The sequence below is a fragment of the Manis pentadactyla genome, chromosome 13 (genome assembly GCF_030020395.1).
Source record: "Manis pentadactyla isolate mManPen7 chromosome 13, mManPen7.hap1, whole genome shotgun sequence".
Taxonomy (NCBI): Eukaryota; Metazoa; Chordata; class Mammalia; order Pholidota; family Manidae; genus Manis; species Manis pentadactyla.
Window position 1 is genome coordinate 105,452,097 of NC_080031.1, and position 24,924 is coordinate 105,477,020.

General features: G+C 43.8%; 1 protein-coding gene across 1 annotated transcript; it reads right to left on the bottom strand.

The window, feature by feature from the left end:
• Window positions 1-1,746: 1,746 nt before the first annotated feature.
• On the bottom strand, window positions 1,747-15,776 carry GRXCR2 (glutaredoxin and cysteine rich domain containing 2). The gene is made up of 3 exons (XM_036894083.2): window positions 15,441-15,776; window positions 9,622-9,849; window positions 1,747-3,128 (listed from the first exon to the last, which is right to left on the bottom strand). Exons 1-3 carry the CDS (start codon window positions 15,774-15,776, stop codon window positions 2,946-2,948), a joined length of 747 nt encoding a protein of 248 aa, XP_036749978.2. The 3' UTR covers window positions 1,747-2,945.
• Window positions 15,777-24,924: the final 9,148 nt, after the last annotated feature.

Consider the following 24,924-nt stretch of genomic DNA (forward strand, 5'->3'; position numbering starts at 1 on the left):
ATACAGATGAGTTACTCTGTGTATAGGAAGATCAGAGTCCTCTCAACGCAGCAGCCAAGCGTCTTGTCAACACCCTCCTCTACTCAAAGCATGTCTATCAGTTGGCATCCAATCAGGAAACCAGAAACCACTCAAGACATTTCAAAGAGATGGAATATAGATTATATTATATATAGGGAACTGATTACAAAGACTATAACTGCAGGAAGCCACGACCACCCCTAGGCTAGAGGAACAAATGGGGAAATGGTGTTACATCGAGCCGACAATCAGAGCCACTGAAGGGACTAGCGTGGGAACCGAGCTGCCTGAGCCAGCATTCCCGGCTGCTGTTGGTGCCAATGCACCTGCCGCGCAGGAAACGCGGCCAGGAGCCTCACAGGAGACAGAAGGAAAGTTCTTCCTTCCTCCCACCTTCCAGTCCTGCCAGTACTTCCTATTGGCAGAACCTGCCCGGAAGTCAGCAGCAAGGGGCTCTGGGAAGTGTAGTTTGCAGCTCTCCTGCCCCCGCAGTAAGAGGAGGGTATAGGAGAGGGGGTGGGGCTGGCAGAAAACGCTCCCTCCAGAGCAGCACCTCACTCACAGGAAAACCCACGTTCTTACAATGGCTTCGAAGGAGGGTGCCCCCTCGCCCCAATACACACGTGAGCCTCGCTTTCCGACCTCATCCCCTGCCACTGGTCATCCCCACCCTTCTTTGCTGCTCTTCAAACATACCAAGCATCTCCTTCCTAAGAGTTTAGCACTTGCTGTGTCCTCTGCCTGGAAAGATCTTACCCCTAGAAGCTTTCATCACTCACTCCCTCATCATCTTTAGGCCTTTATTTAAAGGACAACTTCTCAATGTCACTTCCCTGAAAACTAATTTAAAATTGCACCCCCTCCCAACTCCTGATCCACCTTACTGTTCTTTTTTCATCCAAGCATTTATCCTTTTCTAACACGCTATACCTTATACATATATATACATATATAGTTACATCACATATAAATATATTTTTATTCTATATTATGTATTTTCAGCTGTCCCTGAGCACATGATTTTAGTTTTATCTCCCCACCAAAATGCAAGCCCCACAGGGGCCAGGATTTCTTCTGTTTTGTCTAGTGACATATCCCCAGCACTTAATAAATACTCATTGACTGAATAAGTAAGTGTAATCATTAGATCATTTATTATGGGATGAAAAGTATTAAAGTGTGTCATGACCACAGGGGAATGAGAAGCCGCCCACACTGCTCATATCTCCTCCTCTCAGAAGCCTGCCTAACCCCACCCAGGCGAAGTGAGGCATCCTTTGGATGCACTCTGAATGTCCCCTGTCATCTCCCTGCCCCAGAACTTTTCTCACTATATGGTAATCATCTACTGTATGTCTGTCTCCCCCTCTGAAGCTCCAAGTCCCATGAGATACCAGGGGGCGGCGCCCAGCTGGGTAACATCAAGCGCTGGCAGTGTTGTCCTACATGTCCTGCCCGCAGGGCTGAACGATATTTGCAGTTGATGTTCCTGTCAAAAAAAAGAAGAATACACTTAAAGTCCTCTCGACATCATTCCTTCTTCGGATACTCTGGAAAGATAGGAGAGTCAATAGCTGTGAGAAAACATAAACAGAGTCAGGAAATAGTTAAATATGGAAGCAAAGAAAGTCGGTGGGAAATAAATAGGTTGATGTACCTGGCCAAGAGAAGATGGGCAAAATTTATCATGGCTTCAAAAAAATCTTTTAATCATTTTATTAGAAGTAGTTATATTGCCTGAAAAGCATTCCATGTTACCTTAATAGCCAAATGTTAGGGAATAACAAATAACTTTTTCAAAAATTAAGGGACGAAAATCAAAATATTATCATAGAAAAGCGGTACATCTCAATAGATAACAGATTTTACAACATTGCACTCCAGGGGTCAGAGGAGTGGGTATTGGAGCTACAAAAATTCATTAACAAAAGTATCTTTGTAATTTGATAACCAACTTCAAGAGGAAAGAATTATCCTTAGTATGTGTATTCATAGACCATACCAAGATAACAGCTAAAAATCAGCCTCAGTTAGTTTTTCTGTTAGAGGTTTCCAATAGATACCTATAAAATGTCCAGTCTTTTAGGAAGAGACCATGGTTGTATCTTAGACTTAAAACAGATTTACTTATTTGCTAATAAGTCAGGGGCTGGACGAAGCCATACAACACACACATACTGAAGCACCAAATTAATCAGAAGTAGCTTTGACTTGACTTATAATGTCCGTAGTTTAGAGGCACATGGAAATGTCATCTCTTTCAGTCCTAAGCAGCAGCATCGCTCATTGCCTGTGCGAATATTACTCGAACACATCACCCAGGAGAGACTCCGGACCTTGAAAGCAAGGCCTCCTCAGCTTGCCTGTCTCCGGCATGAGGTGCGGATGTGCTGTTTGTTTTCAGTGGTCTTCTAGTACATTCAGCGCTGGGCGACCCTTTCCTCTTCTGCTTAATTAAAAATTCAGTGGGACCAACAACAATTTGAAATGCATTATAAGCAATAGGATTTCAGTTCATCAGAAACCCGCCTTTCTTACCCCATTCTTACTAGGTAATTTTGCAAGGGACTCCCAACCAGAAAATGACTTGGACCTACTGCCTGAAGTGTACATTTATTTGTTCACTGTAAAAGGCAAATAAACGAGCTAAGCCAAGTCCGATACAAGCACGTGTTCCTGGAAGGGTGATCTTAGAACAGGTTGCAAAGCAGACTCTAATTCAAAAATGCCTCTGCCACTTAGATTCAGGCAGAGATGTTAGCAGCCTCATGAAATGTCACCGAGTAACTGAGTTTTGCCGGTTGTGGAAGTGACCACAGCCACTGTGGCTTCCTTGCTGGGAGAGGAAGGAGGAGGAGAAGGGGACAGTTTATTAGAAATAATTTTAGGAAAGCTGCACTAAAGGCCGACATCAAAGCCATGGGCTATTGATTGCAAATGTGGCAAGGCTGCAGGCCATTTTCATTGCAGGCAGGACACCGCAGGGCCCGATAGGACTCCTTAAACCTGTTGGCCAGCATCGAGAACTTGCTGCCGTGGCACAGAGAGCAGGTGGCACTGCCTGACCCTCGGCAGTGAAAACAGTTGTCCTCAGGAAGGTCCCCTTCCTGCAAGAGACAGGCCAGGGGTTAGTTACAGTAGCAGGTCAAGGCCCTCGTTCACATGTGGTTAAAGTAACACTGGGCTGCCACAGGCTGGGGCAGAATAAGAGGGAAGCCGCTTCCCACAAACACCAGTGAGAGAACTAGAATAATCCCAGCAATTCTATCAGACACAGCGTCCCTGATGGACATCTCTAAGATGGCATCCCCTGCTGCCATGCCTTGCATTCCGCTGCCTTACGTTCTCCAACACCCTGGCCACTGGCTGATGCTCCACAGGGCCAAGGACTTGGTTGTCCTCATTGCAAAATACTAATGGTGCACACTTGTAGCAGGCCTTGTAGGCAGGTGCCAGGAGCGTTCGAAGAGCTTTCCTCACCACATGCCAGGGAGACGGCATAAGCATTATCATCCCTGGGGTATAGGTGGGAAAATGAGGGACCGGCAAGCCCAGCTATTTGCCAGGGGTCACGCAGCTTGGGACAGGAGGAGGCAGGTTTTGATCCCAAGCAGCTGAGCACGGGAGATCGTATTCCTAATGACTATATGCAGACCCTCGTTGTGGGGTCCCATAGTCGGTGCTCAAGAGAGATTCCTCTGTGGGACTAAGGGACTCAGTGGATGAATGAATGGTTACAATCCTTCAAAGCCTAGGTCTGAACTCCTGCAGGCCTTTGTTCTCTTTGAGGACTGTGGTAAGGCTCGGGGACTGAGAACTCTGGCCTGCTTCTAACACTTTGGACAATTTGCCTAACCTCTCTAAATATCCGTTTCTTTGCCTGTGAAATGGGAGTGATAATGCTTACCTCTCTGAGTAGCTGGAATATTAACTGATAGAGTATATGCAAACATCATAATATGTTTATGGCTTAGTATAGGTTCCCCATAAAAGTCAGTTCACTTCTAAGCCTTGCTAATAAGCCTCCAGTACTCAACTCCCACCTTGCCCCTTGTCTATCATTGTGCTGTTCCCTTAACACATCTCAAGGAAAGCATGCACACACCATGAACCTTCCAGAAATGAGGGGCAATACCAGATCAACACCAGGTGAAGCCAGCACCACGTCCTGTCCATTTCACCTTCTAAACATCTCTCAAATCCATCCAGTTTTCCCTATCCACTACCACAATGCTACTCCAGACACCCACCAGCTTGGCATGAATTCCGTGTGGACCCCTGCCTGTGGTCGTGCGGGCTGTTTTTCCCACTGAGGACAATCTCCTGCAGTCGCCTGCCGTTGTGACTCCTGCAGAGCATCAAGAAGCCTTTTAATGAGCATTTGCTGTCCAGAAAGATTTCAGGCTAACACCCTGTCTCCTTCGCTGAGTTAAATTTCTAGTTACTTCTCGCACCGGGCTCTTGTCCATCGGCCGCTCTCCGGCCGGGTTCCCTGCTCCCAAGCCAGCCAGCTCCTGCTTGTTTTCAGATGGCGGCTTGGCCGCACTTCCTGCGGGAAGCCTTGCTCACCCACACCCCTGGGCCAGGGGGTCCTGCCCCGCCTGACTGCCCCTGCCCGGCAGGACCCTTCTGCGGAAAGCCCCTGCTGCCTAGACAAGAAGCTCGCTGGTAATCGCTTTCACCATCACTTCCAGAGCATCCAGTACTGTGCCTGGCACAGCATTTGCCAAATGAATGAATGAAACAGGGATGCCTGGCTAACCCTTCCTATCCTTGAACCCCAGGAACCGACAAGACAGCTTGAGTCCACTGGGTGGCGCCACTCAGCCAACACAGCTTTCTTTTATAACCTAATAAAAATGATCTCTGAAAAGGGAGGCATAAGTTCTGAAAATAGTTCCATCATGCCGCAGAATGCCTAAGAAGGTGTTAAATTTTATTCACGCTAGATTTAGGGACTGTACGTGATTATCCAACTGACAAAAACCTACATGATGCCTATGCACCCTTTTGTTAGTATTCTACTGATTGTTGCCCTATTTTAATATATTAACAATGGAGAAACTTGGTTTCATCCCTTAAAGTATTCAAAACAAATATATTTACCAAAATATTCTTAAAGCGAATCACTACTGTCCATTTCTCTGCCAAATCCACATTTTATGTTTTGTCCTTGATCTCGGTGAGATTTTCATAGTATAAAAATAATGTTGCCCAAAGAAACACAGTAGAATCCTACCATAATGCCATACACATGATCCAAAAATTAATTTGTGTGGAATGCCAGGTCAGATCCTGAAAGATTAATGAAGTGACCTGGTGAGCCTGCTATAGAAAACAAGAAAGGATCATCAAATTTGATCTGATGCTCGTGGTTATATGAAGCATTACAGAGGCTTCGCTGGAGTTTCCATTCTCTTTGGGTTCCCACCTTCCTGCAGTCACCTGCCCCCAACATGCCCATTGAGTCAGTTAACAATTCATTAAGTCAACTATTTACTGGATTTCTTGTATTTCTCAATCACCTATTTATGAAAAAAATCAACTCTTGCATTTTTCTATACAAAATACTCAGGACATAAACTGCTCTCTTGATTTTCTCAGTATTTAAAAAAAATCCATCTCAGAAGATCTCTGGTAAGAGGACTGAGAACACGGCTATACAGCATAGCTTAGGTTGTAGAATGGACCGACCTACCCAAACCATCTCTTACCAAGGAAAAGGGCCTCAGCTTTCATCACGGACTCACAGGCCTGTGTAACCCTGACAAGTGTAACCAGTACCTAGCTGGAGGCTGCTTAGCAGAGTGGTTAAGATCACGAGATTGGTAGTCAGGGAGACCTGGGTTTGAGTATTGGCTCTGATGACCTCCAGCAAGTTACTTAACTTCTCTGAGCCTTAGTTTCCCCAGCTACGGAATGAGACTCCTAATGGCACCTGCCTCACAGAGGCCTTGTCAGAATGAACTGGATGCCTGCATGGAAAGCACTGGGCATGGTGCCTGGCTGTCATGGGCCCCTGGTAAATGGCAGCTATTGTTGTTATTATTACTATAATTTCCAGGGCAAGCCCACCTAAAGCATAAAGAAGCTCAGGTGATTTATCTCCTCAAATCTGCTCTACGCAGGACCCTATTTTTCCCCTTGCATGTTTCAATCATTCCTCTCCTTTTCTTCTCTCTTTAATACAGAGGTTCAGCACGGCCTGGCCTTTAGCCTTGTCCTGCTCTGCCATCAAGGGTCCCACTGCTTCCCTGTTTCACGTAACACAGCAAAGAGTCTCTCAGTCAGAAGGCTCCTTGATGTTCTTCAACCCTCTTTTTTTAGAATGAAACTTGTCTAGGCATTTACTGCATGAGGGATTGGGCAAGCAAATAACAATTTAAAGCAGAGTTTAAAGGACAGGCAAGTGAAGTAGAAGATTTCACAGAGACTTTCAGTTGCACACTCTGTCCTAGTTTACAGCATTACCGCTAAGAAACACGGATCTCTCTAAATTGAATTTAAAGGTAATTGTCATAGCAGGCCTATTGTTGCTTTTTCATTCAGGCCTACAGTGTGACCTGCATTTTACCATTTCTAGCCCTCTTCTGAAAATACATGCTCCTACAAGTTACAGTATGGTATGAAAAAGAACAGAATTAATGAATTTTAAAGTGGAAAGGTAATGCTCTGGGTCACAGTGTTTAGTTTTCCACCTGCTGCTATTCTAGGTTCTGAATAATGTTATGAGGAAGGCAAGAGAAGGAAGAGGCAACCCCAGCAAAACAAAAAGGCCTCCTACAGTATGGGAGGATGTATTGGTAAACAACATATCCGACAAGGGGTTAACATCCAAAATATATAAAGAACTCACATGCCTCAACACCCAAAAAGCAAATAACCCAATTAAAAAATGAGTGGAGGATATGAACAGACAATTCTCTAAAGAAGAAAGTCAGATGGCCAACAGGCACATGAAAAGATGCTCCATATCACTAATTATCAGGGAAATGCAAATTAAAACCACAATGAGATATCACCTCACACCAGTTAGGATGGCCAACATCCAAAAGACTAAGAACAACAAATGCTGACGAGGATGCCGAGAAAGCGGAACCCTCCTACACTGCTGGTGGGAATTTAAATTAGTTCAGCCATTGTGGAAAGCAGTATGGAGGTTCCTCAAAAAACTAAAAATAGATATACCATTTGACCCAGGAATTCCACTCCTAGGAATTTACCCAAAGAATACAAGTTCTCAGATTCAAAAAGACACATGCACCCCTATGTTTATTGCAGTACTATTTACAATAGCCAAGATATGGAAGCAACCTAAGTGTCTATCAGGAGATGAATGGATAAAGAAGAGGTGGTACATATACACAATGGACTACTATTCAGCCATAAGAAACAAATCCTACCATTTGCAACAACATGGATGGAGCTAGAGGGTATTATGCTCAGTGAAATAAGTCAGGCAGAGAAAGACAAGTACCAAATGATTTCCCTCATTTGTGGAGTTTAACAACGAAGCAAAACTGAAGGTACAAAACAGCAGCAGACTCACAGACTCCAAGAAGGGACTTGTGGTTACCAAAGGGGAGGGGTGGGGGAGGGCGGGTGGGGAGGGAGAAGAGGACTGAGGGGGATAATCCCACACGGGAAAGACAGTGTAGAACAGAGAAGACAAGTAGTGACTCTGTGGCATCTTACTACACTGATGGGCAGTGACTGCAATGGGGTGTGGAGGGGGGGGTTCAATAATATGGGTGAATGTAGTAACCACATTGTTTTTCATGTGAAACCTTCATAAGAGTGTGTATCAGTGATACCTTAATAAAAAAAAAAGAGAGAAGGAAGAGGCAGAATATTTCTTACCAGTTGGCATTTTGGTCTGGAATTCCAATATTTCCAAAACCATTTAACTAATATTTACTGAGCACCTATTATATGCCAGGCTCTACTTTTTTATTTTCAGTGGTGGAACTACTGTGTTACACCCAACATAAGCATAGTCCCTGCCCTCTTGGAGACCAAATCCTGGTGAGAGAAAACATTAACTAAATAATCGCACAAATAACTGGACGTCTGCAACTGTGAGGAGGGCTGTGGGGGCCCCTATGGGGCCGGTCTGTCCCTGTGGATCTCATCCTCACCGAAGCCAGGGGAAGGGCCTCTGAGGAACCCTAGTCTCCACTGAGATTTGAGACGCTGAGAGCAGCGCACTGGGGAGTCTAGGGAACATTCTAGGCACGAGGAAGGTGCCTCTGGTAGGAAAGAGCAAGTGCATGTGAAGGAACCTAGAGGGCAATGTGTTTGGGGCTGAGAGAATGGAGAGAGGTGTGCAAGAGGCGGGGACGGAGAGGCCAGGAGTGGCCAAGATACAGACATAGAACTTTCTAGAACAAGCGAGGAATTCTGGTTTTATCCCAGGTAATGAGAGGCTATTGAAGGTTTTGGGTGGGAGGAGAAGGGTGACGTGATCAGATTTGCATTTTAAAGATATCAAGTATGAGAGCAGGTTGGAAAGAAGCATGAGTGGTTGTGGGCAGACGTTAGTAAGAGTCTTTAGCTGGGGACTGCTTGTGACCTTCTCATTTCTGCCGGAATCCTACGGGCGGGGGTGTGGGGGTGGGGGGCAGGATGTCACTCAAGCAGAAGGCGCCCCGGCCTTTCCCCAAGTTGACCCGTGGAAAGTAAGAGTGAACCCCACAGCAAGCTCCAGGCCCCAGGAGATGGGCTCTAACAACAGATCACTGCTGCTGCAGTCCGAGCTTTTGCTCTCGTAGCTTAAATTCATCAGAATTGCTTTTCCCACCCCGACCCTGCCCTGTGAACGAATGGATGCTGTCACTCTTGCCCCTCATCCGAGTGTGTCTGAGCAATGGTTTCCCAGGTGGGCAGAGCACATCCCTGGGAAGTGTGGGGAGAAAAAACACGTTTGAGCTGTTTGTATTCACATAGCTTTGTTCACGTAATAAAGAAATTGTTGTACTAAGTTTTCATGAACTCGTTGGCCCTGGCGCCCTCACAAGGTCTGGCAGTCACCAGGCGAACGTGGAGCCCGGGGTCCCTGGGGCAGGCGTGGCCCAAAGGGACCTCGCCCCCCGTGAAGTGACACCGTGTGACACCGTGTCGGGCTCATTCTTTCGCTTCCCGCAGGTGGCAGTTTCCTCGCGCCCAGCCAGCGGATGTACAGAGGATGTGGCTTAGCTTTCACCGCGCCAGACTGACCTCCACAACGGCTGGAGACACGGCGCCTTGTAAGATTTCCTCAAGGAAACTGTGGGTTGAGAATAACCCCAACGCTAGCAGCACAACCACAAGCAGAGAGAAGGACGGAGCTGAGCCGGAAGGAGCTGCTCTGAGCCACACGGCAAAGTGACACTCAGTGCCTCAGATCCCAAGTCACCCAAGACAGTCTAAGTTATGAGCATTTGAAATGGGGACTTACAACTATTAGTGCTGACAATATACCATTAAGAAATGATAAATTTAAGATGCCTTGACATCTTAATACTCATGTACAAAGGTTTTGACTTAGTAGTGCGGTCCAATCAGTTTGGAGGCGGGTGCCGCAGGGCCAGCCCCTAGCCGAGGGGACCCGCTCTGACACACCTGTGGGCACTGGTCCTGGCGGAGGGCGCCCTCCGGCCCCGGCGAAGGCCCGTGGTTCTGGGCGCTGTCTCCACACATGTCTTCTTTGCTCATCAGAGGCTCCTCCTCAGCCTCCTCTTCCTTCTGGAGAATATTCCTCATGAAGTCTCTCTTGTCCACTGGGGTTCGAATGATTTTAAGGTTATTCGTGTAGATGATTATCTTTCCAAAATCTATGATGGGTGGGGGCTAGAGAAACGGAGAATGAGCATGGTGGTCCACCACCAGTCAGCACACGCAGGGCTGCAGAGCCTACGCACCGTCCGGGGAAGCAGGAGAGAAGGACGGTCTACCTGCCGGCCTCTGCGACCCCATCAGACCCCAGAGCCACTGGTGATGCCCTGGTTTGTTCGCTCTCTCTGAAAACCATGCAAACCAGCTCCCTTCTTACAGCTGCAGTGTAAGATCCTGCAGGCAGAGTCCAGAGCCTCTATTCCTGCGGCACAGAACGGTACCTGGCCCAGGGCCGGAGGCAGTGGGTGCTCGATAAATACAAGGGAATGATTTTCTTACAAATAAATCTCCCAACAGTGTATCACCGAGAAGGGACATAGTGGATCTCTGGCATCTTGCTGCACTGATGGACAGTGACTGCATCGGGGTGTGGGTGGGGACTTGATAATATGGGTTAATGTTTGTAACCACATTGTTTTTTCATGTGAAACCTTCATAAGAGTGTATATCAATCATACCTTAATAAAAAATTTAATAAATTAATAAATAAATAAAATCTCCCTCCAAAGTTTTTATATTTAAGTGACAATAATAGTAGAGTTTATTGAGTTATTATTATTATGATTATAGTGAATAGCATTTACTGTGGGCCAGGCATCATGCTAAGCATTTCCCAAACACGACCTCACTTTCCCTCCAAACATCCCTGTGGGGAAGATGCTACGATTCCCACATTTTCCAGATGAGGAGACTGAGTCCCAGTGGGTCTAAGAGTCTTACAAGGTTACAGAATTACTCAGGCTACAGACTGACTCAGTGGCTAGGACCCCAGCCCAAGTCTGTCTCACTGAAGGCTATAATTCTTAACACTGACACTGTACTGTTCACAAACATTCCCCCCCACCAAAAAAGATCATTTTATATACATATTTACATTTGTCCTGTTGTAACTTTTTTCTTTTTCAGAGAATATAATATGAAAATCTTTTTATGCCAATAAATATATTTCTATAGCATCATTATTAATAGCTTACTTCTCTGTATGGATTTATGTCGTGTTACTTAGCCTTTTGCCAAGGAATATTTTGGGCGATGCTACAATGCAGTAGAAAAGCACGGGGAGTACATGTTTAGGGAACACTTAAGGAAGAACACACGTCTGTGCCCAGAGCTAGCATAGCTCGGGGGGAAGTGACCCTGGGTCCCAATTCCTCTGTTCATCACTTGGAGAAACCGGAGAGTCCTTTGGCTTCACAGAACCTCAGCTAGCTCATCTGCACGTGGCTAACATTTAACTGGTAGGCACTACCCCAGACAAACCAGTTAGTAAGATGGAGAGATATTTCCACACTGGGTGGTAAACAGGTGCTGGTGCTAAGACCCCTGAGTGCCCTGCTGTTCCCCCAGCCTCTCTCCAGGGAGCCTCTAACCTCCCCAAACCCAGGAATGTAGAAGTTGCTGCTTAGACGCCAGGTCTCAGGACCCTGCCCCAGCACTCTGCTGGCTTCTGAGCCGAATGAGCCCTGTCCCTGTGGTTAAACATCTTGCCTCTCATCATGAGGCTAATTATACGAACTTTAGGGGTGGGCTGGGGGTTGCAGGGAAGAATACATAAAATGCAGTTTGCAAAGCTGAAGATACTATGCACACAGTGAGCAGATACTGCTGTTAGCATTAAAAACCGTTTTTGGGAGTGCATGCACAGTCACGCTCCACAACTAAACTCCCAAGTGTGAAATATTTTGCCCTCTTATAGAACTGCAGAAACCAAATCTATTGAGATGCCACAATCAAGCAGTCTCCTATTTAATGCCCTCGTGTATTCAGTCACAGCCTGGCTTAGGTGGGGCTTCAAAATTCAGGTTCCCTCTCTTGAAACACCCACGGAGTTTTCTGCAATTATTTATGAGCCACAAGCTCCCTACCTGGCCCTGTTTTCTCTCCCCCTCTTCAAGCGATCGTGTGGCAGCTTCCATTTCCTACTGTTCGACGCACGCTGGGTTCCTGTTTCACACTGTGGACTATCAGTTTCTGAACATGAGGAGACAGAGATGGTGGCACTTTTGGAAGGTTCCATCTCCACTTCCAGTAATAGCCAAGAAGGTTCAGTTACTAAGGAGACTTTTTTGCCTGTAGAGATGTTTCTTTCAAGGCAAAACTCTCAATATATTTTTTAAAAAAGACAGAAACTTGAGGTCCTCTTGTTCAACCTCCTGCCCCTAAGCTGGCCAACATCTGAGAGACCCAGGATAATAAATTTATTTTTAATGTACTCCAGAGATGGAGGGTCCCAAATCACCTTTAAGGTATAGTTCAGTTTCAGTCACCCTGCCAGCCAAGTTCTTCCCTGTGTCTAAGGACATGCTCTGGGTGTAACCAAAGTTCACATTATCTGGTTACACCCGACTGCCCCGGAGCACACGCTCTTACATTATAGAAGGCCAGGGTAAAGCCAGGAGCTTTTTGCTTCCTCCCATTGTTCTCAGAAGCAACTTATGTGATTGCGCATTCATAAATACTCTGATTATCAATGACGACAAGCCCAGAGATTGCTATTCAGGCTCCATGAAACCTTTCCACGGCTCCGTGTTGTGATGCAGAAATGCCTTCTTGGGTACTAGAAACTCAGTGGGCTTTGGGCCTAGGCAGACCTCAGTTCAAATGTTATTCAAATGTTACTTGACAGCTGTGTAAGATTTGTCAATTATTTAGCCCCTATAAACTTCTGTTTTTCCAATTTGAAAAACTCTTTCTCAAAGAACTATTGTGAAGATGAAGTACATGTGTATAAAGTATATATGTTCAGTAAAGCTTACTTCCCCTCCTGTCTCTTTTTTTTATGAACCTTATAAACTTAAGTTGGTCTCAATTCCTTAAAATATTTGATTGGTTATAACCTCTTTCTCTATTCATCACATAAAATAAAAAGAAGACTCAGTATTCCTTTGATAAGAACCTGGTCCTTGTCATAATGGCAGGTACCGTTCACTGAGCATATATAACATTCCAGGCACAACGCTAAGTTCTTCCTGCACATTATCTTTTTTAATCATCACAACAACCTAAGAAAGTACCTTTTTCACCCTCATATCACAGATGATGACACTTAAGCTCAGCAAGGTTAAGTGGCTTGCCCATGCTCATAGAGTAAGTGGGTAGAATGGACATTAAGTCCAGCCTTAACTGACATTGGAGCCCTTGTTTTTTTTAATCATTATTTTTATTGTGGTAAAATGTACATAACATAAAATTTACCACCTCGACCGTTTCTGATTATACAGTTCAGTGGCATCCGTACATCCACATTGTTGTGAAACCACTACCACCGCCCAGCACCAGAGCTTTTCCTGACTCCTGATCTGAAACTCTGCACCCATTAAACTGCCCCTTCTCCCCGCCCCCAGCCCCTGGCAGCCACGCCCTCCTTTCTGTCTGTAAGTGTGACTACTCTAGGTACCTACGTAAGTAGAATCATGTAATTATCTTTCTGTGACTGGCTTATTTCACTCAGCATAACATCTTCAAGGTTCATCCAGGCTGCAGTGTGTATCAGACTTCCTTCCTTTTAAAGGCTGAATAACATTCCATTATCTGTGTAGACCACATTTTGTTTGTCCATTCATCTACTGATGGACATTTGGGTTATTTCCACCTGTGGGCAATTGTGAATAAAGCTGCTATGAACATTGGTGTACAAATACGTGCTCGAGTTCAGGGCCCTTACTTGTTATGTGCTTAACTGCTACCCAAAGAGCCCTTACTCGTAATGTTGTGTTTAACCGCTACCCAACGTTGCTTCATAGGCAATATTTACTTGGAGCTGTTTTGCAATCGGATTCACTATTGAAAGATCATGACTTCCCAGCTCTCATTTCCTTATTTTTCATAAACACTAAGCAACCTATTTGAGTGGGTGGAGCTGCATGAATCCATCCTGACCACTCCCATTCCCAGAGGCTGGCTAAGACGGGATGTGGTATTTGATCAGCGGACAAAGACAACGAGGACACCTCGATCAAGCAGGAATGAAAACCTAGACAAGGTCTCCAGACTCAGTTACCTGGTTTTATAAATCTATGCCTAATCATATGTTTACATAAATGCCAAGTTAGACCAGTGACTTACAAAGGTCAAGCAATTCAACATTATCTACTGTGGCCTTGTAACAAGGTTTGTATAAACTACAGCTTTGTAAATTCTAAACCTACAAATAAGATTTAGTTAAAAAGAGGTACTGTAAGTACAGGACATAGCCAAATACCTAGGATATAATAAGCACCCAATAAATGGTAACTATTATCATCGTCATCATTACTAATGGTCCTACTCTCTAAAAAGGAACATTCCATAGGGATACGTACAGCTTGGGGCATCGGAAGAGCTGGTTCTTATTCTGACTCTGCCCCTAATGACCCTATGTCAGGTGGTTCCCTTAACAATTTGGCACTTAATTTTCCTCATCTGCAAAATGGGGGGTGACCGTACTTTGCTTTCTCCTCGAGGTTGAGGTAAAGACCCAGTGAGAGAGTGTGTGATAGTGCCGTGTGATGCGTATGTCCCTCTCCCAGCATGAGGGGCTGTTCCTTCCAGCCTGCTTTAACATCAAGAAGAAACCTGGTATTATCTTTGATAAATACAGACATGCCCATAATTATATACTTTTACCAATGCCAGCAAGGCCAATCCATTTGTCTGTAGACGCATTATCTGTTCCCTTAGGAAACTAACAGTAAAAATGATTAGAGAGTAATTATCTGAATTTCACACTTTAAAGATGAGAACATATCCTGGTGTGCTCTTCATTAATATCCTGGTACATTATGTAATTGTATCTAATCTTAAAGAAAAAAAAAGGCATTCATGGTCCACTAGCAGAGACTGTATACACACTCCTATTAGTTTTCGGAAATTAGTGAAGAATCTTCCAGATTCCTCTAGTTTGAAAGAAAATCATGACAGGCTTTTAATCATCTGTCGTACTGGGGAAGATAATTGAAGTTAACAGACAAAATGCATGTTTCAATTGAACTATTAGTTCAAACTTCTTTCCCATGTTAACATTTCCTCTGGTCGATTTGCTTTGCAACATTTTGCTTCAGGACTCCAACTACCCAGTGTTCATGCTAATGAGCAAACAAACATTTTTTAAAAGCAGGCAGCAGGAGAGAGGAAATAAAACAAGACATGGATAAGCCACAAGCTAAATAATTGGCTGGAGTAAAATGAGCACCTTCCAACACTTAGCTCTTTCAGGAAGCAAAACAATCCATTGCCACGTAATTTTCTAAAACCGCAGCCTGGCAACCTGAAAACCACTGCGTCTCCGTTTCATTTATTTACCGAGATAAGCCAGCCAAAGACCCAGTTACAATTTACTTCCCTGGGTGGAATTTGAATACTATCTAGGCTTATTGCACCTCCCAATAAATAGTCAACAAGCATGTTATTTTTGTTGCAGAAATAGTATTCTAATAGCAGCTTCCCATTGGGTGCACCTATAGGTCTGGCTGGTACCGGAGCATGGGCAAGATACAAACTGGGAACATTTGGTTGTCTCTCTACCACACGTTAGCCCTTACAGAGTATACATCGTCCTCAGCACCCACCTTGTGGTCATTCCCCTTGTAATCATTGAAGAAAGGCTGGTTGCCCGCCAAAGTGTAGGCATGGCCCTCTCTAAACACGCTGATCCTTTGAGCAGTCAGCTTAGGGGAACACAGCCGGGGCTTGGGGGCCTCCCCAGACCCATAAACACCGTCCACTGGCTCAAGGGCCTCTTGGAGAAAGCTGTGAGGGTATTCCTCCTTCGGGGACTCCAGCTCCTGCCCGTCCTCAAAGACCTGCTTCAGCACTCGGCCGCTGTAGGAGGATGAGATTTTGAATCGCACTTTCCGGGGTGTGGCGTCACTCCTCTGGTTCGGCTTCTTCTCAGGGTCCCCCATTGGCAGAAAATTCCCCCCTGTGGTTTCCAGGCTTGGGCGGCCGGTAAAATTGGGGCTTTGAGAAAAAGACATTCTATTTTCTCTCCTCCTACATATAATTAATTCAAGGTAGTGCTGGGGTCTGCTCAGTTTACAACAACTGACACCCACACATTAAATATTGATAGACCTTCGTGCAAAGGCAGGCAGTCGTGGGTTTGTGGAGCAGATGGAGCATGCAAGACTGGGACCCCTTTGAATCCTGAACCCACCCACTGCATCACCTCCACCCTGGCTTTTCTTACACGAGCGTGAGTAGGTTTATTTAGACTGACCAAGTACCTGTTCATTAAAGATCAGCTCAGCAGTTGCAGGCATCTTGTATTCTTACCAACAACTGTGACCTGGTGAGCATTTAATAGGTGCCAGAGATTTTTACGTGTATTATCTGACTTTGTTCTTATGATAGCCCTATAATGAAAATATTCTTATCCCTCTTTTACAGAGGGGAAAATAAAGCTCAGAGGAGTTTCCCCAGGTGTCTACTCCATTACAGCTAAATAAGTGACAGAGCAGGGACTCAATCTCGGTTCTGTCTGACCCAAAAGACCATGGCCTGTCCACCAAGGTGAACATTTACAAACTGGGTCTCATGGAGCCCCAGAAAGGAAGAAGCCATGGATCCTGGCTTCTGGACCTTCTGCATTAACCAAAGAAGCCCCACTTTATGTCTATTTCCTGTAAGATTTCACTTGCAAGCTCAGCACTAGGCCCCACTGCCTCCTGTAGGCAGCATACGTAAGAGCCCAGCACTGTGAGACAGTTGCTAGGATGACTGTCAGAGCAGCAGGAGACATGAGACTTGAGAATGATAGGCCTACAATCTAGTTCAGGAAACAGTCCTAACATGAAATAAAAGCCTGCTGCTGGGGGAGCAAAAGGTTCCCTGCTGACTCCCAGAAGAGTTATTCTGGGAAGAGAGTTGGGGTAGCTCGGGAAACAAGGATGGAAGAAGATGGCTTGTAAAGGGCCCTTGGGTGGGTCTAAAAGGACGGGTTGGGATCGGAGAGCTGAGAGGGTGGGGGCCTTTGCTGGTGACACCATCACTGACGTAGCTGCCCAGACTGACGTCTCTTGCACTCCCACAGCCGTTCCCATGGATTCCACCACCACTGCCTCCTCTCCTCCACCCCCTGCACCCTGCCCCAGATCAAGCCTCATCACTTCTGCTTTCTAAGTTGCAGCGGCCTTTCAATGACGTACCCGCCCAGCCACAAGTCCCGTCTCCACACTGATGCCAGAGCCATCAAAACACCAGTCTGCTGCTGCCAGTCTCCTGCACAAAGAGTCCTAACCCTGTTGTGGAGCACGTGAAGTCTCTCAAAACCTCACCCTACCTTCCTTTCCAGCCTCATCCTGGGTCCATCTTCCAGAAACTGCCTGGAATTGGTGTTCAAGCACACCAACAAGCTTACCTATTTCTCAAGACCGCAGATTTCTCTTAATCAGTACTCTGTTTCCTGATTTAACAGCCAAACTTCCTCTCCTTCAAATCAGACCTCACTGTTTCTGGGAAGCTTTCCCAGCCGCCCAGGGAGAAGGCCCCAAATTCTGGACCCTCTGCCATTAAGTGCTTCCTGCTTTGTCCTGCTTCTCTGTGTTCCCCTCCACTAAACTGTGGTCGAAGTCACCTTTCTGAAAGGCTGCCTTTGTTGATGGGTAATTGAAGATGCCTCTATGACAAGCAGCTGTGCTAGTCAGCTCACTGGTCCTTCCGGATGAAGACAGGCTATCAGTCACTTACTAATGCCTGTTTGCTGGGATGAATAGAAGAAAATACTCTCCTAATTAGCGCTTTCCATCCTTTCCATGGCATGACCTTAGAGTCAGATACCATCTTTCCACCTCTTGATCCCCGGTGTTTATCAAAATGGTACATAATAGAACTCAGTTAATAATTGTTGACTTAATGACTTCCAGAAGAGAGAAATCAAATAAACAAAACTTTTAGAACAGGAATTGAATACATTTTGTGGAGAATAGTGAAAAGGTACAATCAGAAAGTCATCCAAAAAAATCTACATTTCTACTAATGGGCTTCACAGTCATAAGGCCCCTGTGTAATCAGTGCAAGGAATAGGAAAGACACACACATCACATACAGAGTTTAAAAAAAGAAAGAGACGACACATTCCTCGAGGTTCCATAGGATGCAGAGCTGGCCTGAACATGCCATGAATGGATTCCAGGAAGATGAAACACCCTCAGCCTTCAGGACAGCCCGCTGGGGCTGCAGGCTTCCAGACGGTCGCCTCTGGGGACATCGGCCTCATTCATTTACCCCAGTATATAGAACAAGTATCTTTATTATCTATGTGTGTCATGCCATGAAAAAGATTGGAAAGCCTAAGTAGGAGAGTATTTTCTTCTATTCATCCCAGGAAATAGGTATTAGTAGATGACTGACAGCCTGTCTTCATCCGGAAGGACCAGTGAGCTGACTAGCACAGCTGCTTGTCAAGGAGGCATCTTCAATTACCCATCAGCAAAGGCAGCCTTTCAGAAAGGTGCCTTCAACCAAAGCCTCTACACTGGTGCACTTTGCACAATCATGCTTCTGCCATCTGGAAAATTGTTAAATTAAAATTAAGTTAGAATTATGAATACAATTGAATTGAATGGGAGCCTGACTATGTAAAAAGAATCCCTTAGTTATGCAAAGAAGTCAAAAGCTAGTGAGGAGTTTTCCAAGTAGCATTTATTCTACACTTTTTTCTGCCCTTCCCTGTGTCCCCGAACAGACTGTCAGTGAGCCAGACGGAAATCGTGGGGAGTTTTAAAACAATCATGCTTACCTGATAATTTTTAGATGTAAGTGTTTTCAGAACCGTCGCAACTTACATACTTCCAGAAAAAAGGTAATTGATAAATTGAAAGCATTTGGCAGTATTATCAAAAGTCTTAAAAGTGGTCATAACTTTGAACCTCACTAAGAAAGAAACTAACTGCATCAATCAGAAGAAATAATGTTGAAACATTAACATCAATTGCCCCTGGGTGCAAGACTCTGAATGACTATTTTTTTCTTTCCCCGTTTTACTATATTTTAATTATGTGATAAGCTTATCTTACTCTGATAATCAGGAGGAAAATAAATGAAAAAAATTCATTCCTTTCAACCCAATAATTTATCTTAAGAAAATAATTTCTTTTAACTTATTAGAGCTTTATTTGGGCAAAACTGGTTTGAAAACCAAGCACCACGAACCAGAAGCAGTTTGGTTCACTCCACCTGCAGGAGCTGAAGCACAGATGCTTAGAGAGAGAGGAGGAAGTGAAGTAAGGAAATGACTGACGGGCTATCGTTTAGAGCATGTCAGCTGTTTGTGATCGGACGTCCTTAGCACCTCGATGTCATAACCATGAGGCTTAGGTTTCAGTTTGCTTCTGTGGCCACATGCCAAAGCATTAAAGCCACATCAGTTGAGTGGCCTCCTTGTTTAATTAAGTTGACAATTTCCCCCTTCTGGTCATCCTCTCACACATGAGAGACTGCCCAAACGCTTGGTATTACTGCCACCCTCAGTCACTCGCAAAGTTAAGTTGTTCTTGTCTCATCGTGAAACTCTTTGGGTATGATGTCAGATACATGGAAGGATTGTTTTGCTGTCCATCTGGTTGCTAATCTTGTTTCCGTTTCTCCAAGTTCAGTGAGACCATCTGATGTACGCTGATGGTGGCAAAAATACATTGAAGACCTTTGAGAGAACCCAGCACCCCAGAAAGACTACAGTGATAGCTACTGGAGGACACCACCAAGAGACAAAGTATACTCCTTAGCCGGGACCCCCACAAACAAAACAGCTGCTATCGAATGAATCAAAAAATGTACCTGCAAAGAGCACCAGCCTGTTCTAGCCCAGTGGCTTGTTTGTCAATTTGTGTGTATTTTCTACGATACCAGAGATGCCGATCTAGGCCCTCCAGGAGGTATTTACTGTGGTACAGACTCCTTGTTCAGCCAGTAAGCAATCCAAAGCGACGCTACTATCTAAAACCACCTTAGCAAGGAAGTCTAGGGAACTTTGCTGTGTATCGATGGCCTTATTGGTGGATTCTTTGAGAGTGTATCAGCAATTCTCTAGAAACTTAAACCAATTTCTGGAATACCTATATTAGTGACATATATCCATATACATGTAACCTTAAAAGGTTTATTATCACTTATTTTTTACCAATGCTTCCCACATACTTTAACACACAAAATAAACCTAAGTAGTTTAAAATCTCTCTTGCAGTGTGAGAGACAAATCCTTCAAGATTTTCCAGGAGCCCTCTGGGAAATCTCAATTACTTTGAGGTCAAAAAGATGCCATCTAGAATTTGATTTGGGGAAGTTATCAAAAGGTATGAACATTTGACTAAATAGGATCTTAGATATTAAGGAAATAATCCTTAATTATCAATTTAACTAAAGTCACAGCAGATTTTAAAGTCAAATACACAAGGTTTTATAGTTGTGAACAAAACTTAGCTCTTTCAATAAGGAGAAGACTGGGGTTTTTTAAGTAATCAAAGGCCTGATAAAGACAGAGTGAAGCACAGTAAATTATTCTTTAAGACACAAAATCCTTGCTTTGCAGGTAATTAACTGCAAGTTTAGAGAAAAAAAAACCTTTTAAATATCTTATCAAGAGTAGACCAATATTCCAAGAAACCTTTGTCCTTTTAACAGAGAGAAAGCCAAACTCTCTATTTTATTTTAACTACATTATCCTCAGCTTGCTTCTTTATATAAGGGAGAAGGTCTTCACGTAAGATAGAAATCCAAAGATTTCTATGTTCTAGATTTAGAGGTGTGTTTCTTTGGGATGTTTTAGTGAATCCTTCCACAAAGGTTCAGAATGTTTTTCTCTTCCCCTGGGTACATCGTTTCATCTTAACTTAGGGGAGAAGGTGTAAAAAAAAAAGTTCCTCTCAGACCCTGAATACCAGCTCCCAGTTTAGCCAACTTCTGACCATAGAGCTACTTAAAGAAAAAAGTTCTTTCAAATATCTTGTCAGGCTTCAGTCAGGGCAAATGGCAAATATTCCTGGCAGTCCTGAACGACCCGTGGCACAGAAGGGATCCCCAGGGGACAAAAGATACCACCTTCCCAAGACCCAGAGCCACCCCCAAGGTGACCAGAAGAAAGGCTTGGACTGAAACCGCCCTGAGAGCTGGGGACAGTCAGTGAGGTCCCCAGCCACGATGGAGTACAGCCCGTATTTCTGTCCGGCCATATTTTTGGCCCCCAAACGTGACCATTGCCAGGCCAAGTCTTCAGGATTCAAAATGAGACAAATAAAAGGCAAGACTCAAAATAGATACATTAAAATGTTAACTATGGCTCTGAGGAGGGGATTGAGGTGGTTTTTGTTTTCTCTTTCACACTTCTCTGTATTTTTCTAAATTTCTCATAATGAGCTAGTATTGATTTTTGTATTAGAAAAAGAGTTGCTTTTTTAAGTAAGCTGTTTGTACCATTTTAAAAGAACAAATATAATTTATGCAATGGGTTGGAAAGAATTAAATCTTCAACCTGCTGCCATTTTTCCTCTGGTCAAATTCAAATAATAGGAAATCATATCAATTTAATATAAAAATATATTTTTCATACCATTTTAACACAAGAAGTGACTTTAATTTAATTCAAATTTAAGAGAGAACTGTTTCTTTAGGATTGTACCCAGTCACAGAAAATGTCAATGGGTAATTGAAAGTAGAGTTGACTTACATAAGAAAGGCTATCAATTTATAATCTCGTGGAGCTTATACTTTTTAAAAGCTCTGATGGACAACCAACCAAGTGATTAGACTGGGTGTCCCTGATGGTGGGACCTGCTGATTCTGGCTCTCCTAAGGGGATGCTCTGGGGCGAGCAAACCAGGACATTCGTGATGTGAAATGTGCTATGTATGCGTAGTTACACCGGAACAGGAATAAATGATGGCCCCATTGATGAGATATTCTAGCCAAAAATATTTAATATTTACCTAATCGAGACCTCAGACCTACTTTTGGTTTACAAGAAGCCCAGAAGAGAGAAGAATGAGTTAAGTGACCCCCAGAGCAAATAACCAGATGTGCAAAATTATGTGGGACATCCTTGCAAGACAACTGGTCTCACCAAAAAGTCAATGTGCTGGGAAACAATGTTGGGGTGGGAGGAACATTTTTAGATTTAAAGAGATGTGACTAAGTATAAAATATGAGCCTTGATTAGTTCCTGGAGAAACTTGACTCTAGAGTTGGTATCAGATGGAACAAGAGAAGTACTGTTGATTTTGTTAGGCAGGGTAGTGCTAGGTGATGATGTGGTACAATGTCCTTTTTGCAGGAGATTCATGCTGAAATATTTAAGGTGAAGTGTCATGATGTCTGTAATTCATTAGGAAAAAGTTTATCCCCTGAGTATATATGCCTATTTAAATATATATGCATATATGTGAAACAAAAAATGGAAAAAATGTTAACAATTCTTGATAGTTGTCTATTTATTAGTCTTCCAAAATTTTTATGTCTGAAACGTTTATAATAAAAATGAGGGCAAATAATGTTTTTACAAAAATATTCATAGACATGTAGGTTTGTTCCTATGCATTTTGATTTAAACACTGCTATGCTCTGAATCTTTGAAGGAGTAGAATTTTTATCCTATCCTATCTGATGTCATTTACTGGACTTTATTTTTATGTGTACTTTGGGATTTGGGGGATTATATTATATATGTGTCTTGATGAAAGAAAGGTGCGATTATAACAAATTGAGTATGAACATTACCTGTTAGCAATCTTTCCACCTTTATCATTTCTAATCAGAGTAGGTCTTATAAATTAAACATGTCTTTTTATTCTGCTCATACCTTACTATGCAGAATATGTGTGTGTATTTAAACCCCACTCTAGCTTTTCCTTTTGAAATATTGTTATATCAGAAGATTACTGTACTTATTGATCATTTGTAGAGAGTTGTTGGAGTTCATGGGAATTTATAAAAGACACGAAAAACAAAATTACAGTTTATAGTCTCCCCTTTGCTCCACCACCACCAAAATAGCAATTTCAAGAGACTATCATATCTCATGTGACCATTTAATAAAATTTTTTTCAAGGCTGTCTGGGCTCCCTGGGGAACAGGTTTCTCATTACGGGGCTTGGTGACATGGGACACAGTCTGGGGGCTTGTCTCTCTTGTCTTCCCCACATCACAGGACAATCAGGTGAGAAGCCAAGCCTACCTGAAGTGGGGGATACTGGGGGTCTGATTCGAAGGTAAGACATTTTCTCCCATTCCATCATTTTCCAAAGTATGACCCACAAAGAGCCAATAGTTATTTCTTGAAAAAAAAACCCTAAAAAAATAAGTTTGGGAAAGGCTGGTTAAGCCAAGTGAAACCGATTTCTTTACTGCAAGCCTTCTCCAAATATTAAACATGCTGACGTACTTAGTCAGTCTCCACTGGGGGATCCGCCATCTCCAAAACCCAGTGCCCACAAAACTTGTTACTGTTGGAATTCTATTTCATGTGACAAGTGTTCTGGGGAAAACAGTCTCAGAGATGCTGTTCTAAAATGCTTTCCTGCTTAAACATCATCCCCACCGCCCACTCTCACCCTCTTCATAGTGAAAAACAGCTGCTGCTTATCGGGATTTGCTATGAATGACAGATGTATTTCACAGACAGGGAAATGGGAAACTAAAGCTCAGAGAGGTTAAGTTATGCCCCCAGGGCCCCACAGCCGTGAAATCGCACCCAGGTCTGGCTCCAAAATTCATGCTTCTCACCATCAAATGGACTACTTAGGGGAAAATTCAGTTCCATAAAAGTGAGGCAGAAAATTCTTTTAACTAGTCTAGTCGTAATCTGAAACCCATAAGAGACTTCTGAATACATGATCAGCAAGGCCTCTCTGTGGCTAGGATGTAACTTAGTTACCCACACAGTTAGTTTTGTGTGCACAGCCCCAGAGGAGACCCCACAGTCTGCTTTGGTATTTAACCACCTGTATTATCTGTAAATCACCAGAGTGATGAGGGAGGCCATCTTCCTGGTACTCTGAGATGCCTTGAAACCACTGCCTCTGAGCAGAGCTTGCCGGAGTCTTTGTATCACAGGCCAAAACCCCCACATCAGACTATAAAGGGAAGGTTCCCAGAGGGCCCAGCAGAGGGTGAGTGTAGTGGAAAAACATCATCCCTGCCAGAAACCACAGGCCAAAATCTGGGACTTCATTAAAAAATAATAACCACTTAGGATTAGCCCCCCACTTCAAGCAAGACCCTGTCCCTGCGGCCCCTAGTTTACAGGCTGCAGAACAAGGGGCTCATGTCCCAACTCCTCTCCCACATCCGACTTACTACACATTCCTTCAGCCACAAAGCAAGAAGAGATCTCAGAGCCTGCGTTCTCCGATAGAAATAAAATGTAATCCACATATGTATTTTTTAATTTTCCAGTAGCAACTTTAAAAATGCCAAAATAGGTGAAATTCATTTTAATAGCACTTCATCTAATATAACTGAACCTTTATCATTTTGACATGTAATCCAATATGAGAATGGTATTCATACGATATTCTATATTCTTTTTTACCTACTAAATCTTCAAACTCCTGTATGGATTTTAGAACATCTCAGTTAATTTGCTAAACTTTCAATCAGAAATATTTGATCTGTATTCAGATCTCATGAAATTTATAGTTGACAAGGTAGATTCATATACTCAAGTTGTTCCAATCATACTTAAAAACTCTCTAATAACTGAACTGAGCATCAGTTTAAAAATGTACGTGTAAATTAGATTAAATTAAAAGCTTAGTTCCTTAGTAGCAGTAGCCATATTTCAAGGGCAGCCATGACTTGTGGCTACCCTATCAGACAGCACAGCTAGGGTGAAAGTTCTTGATGGGGCCAGTAGTGTCCCCCGAGGGGCATTATGGACATGTGTGGAAACATTTCCTTTTAGCACTGTACTCACAATGAATGAACACCACTGACACTGAGTGGGTGGGAGGCCAGGGGTGCAGTCGCTCTGCAGTATGAAGGCCAGTCCTGCCCCACAAAACATTCTCCCCCACCTCAGCTCTCATGCAGGCAAACCACCCATTTGTGATGATCTGAGCCTCG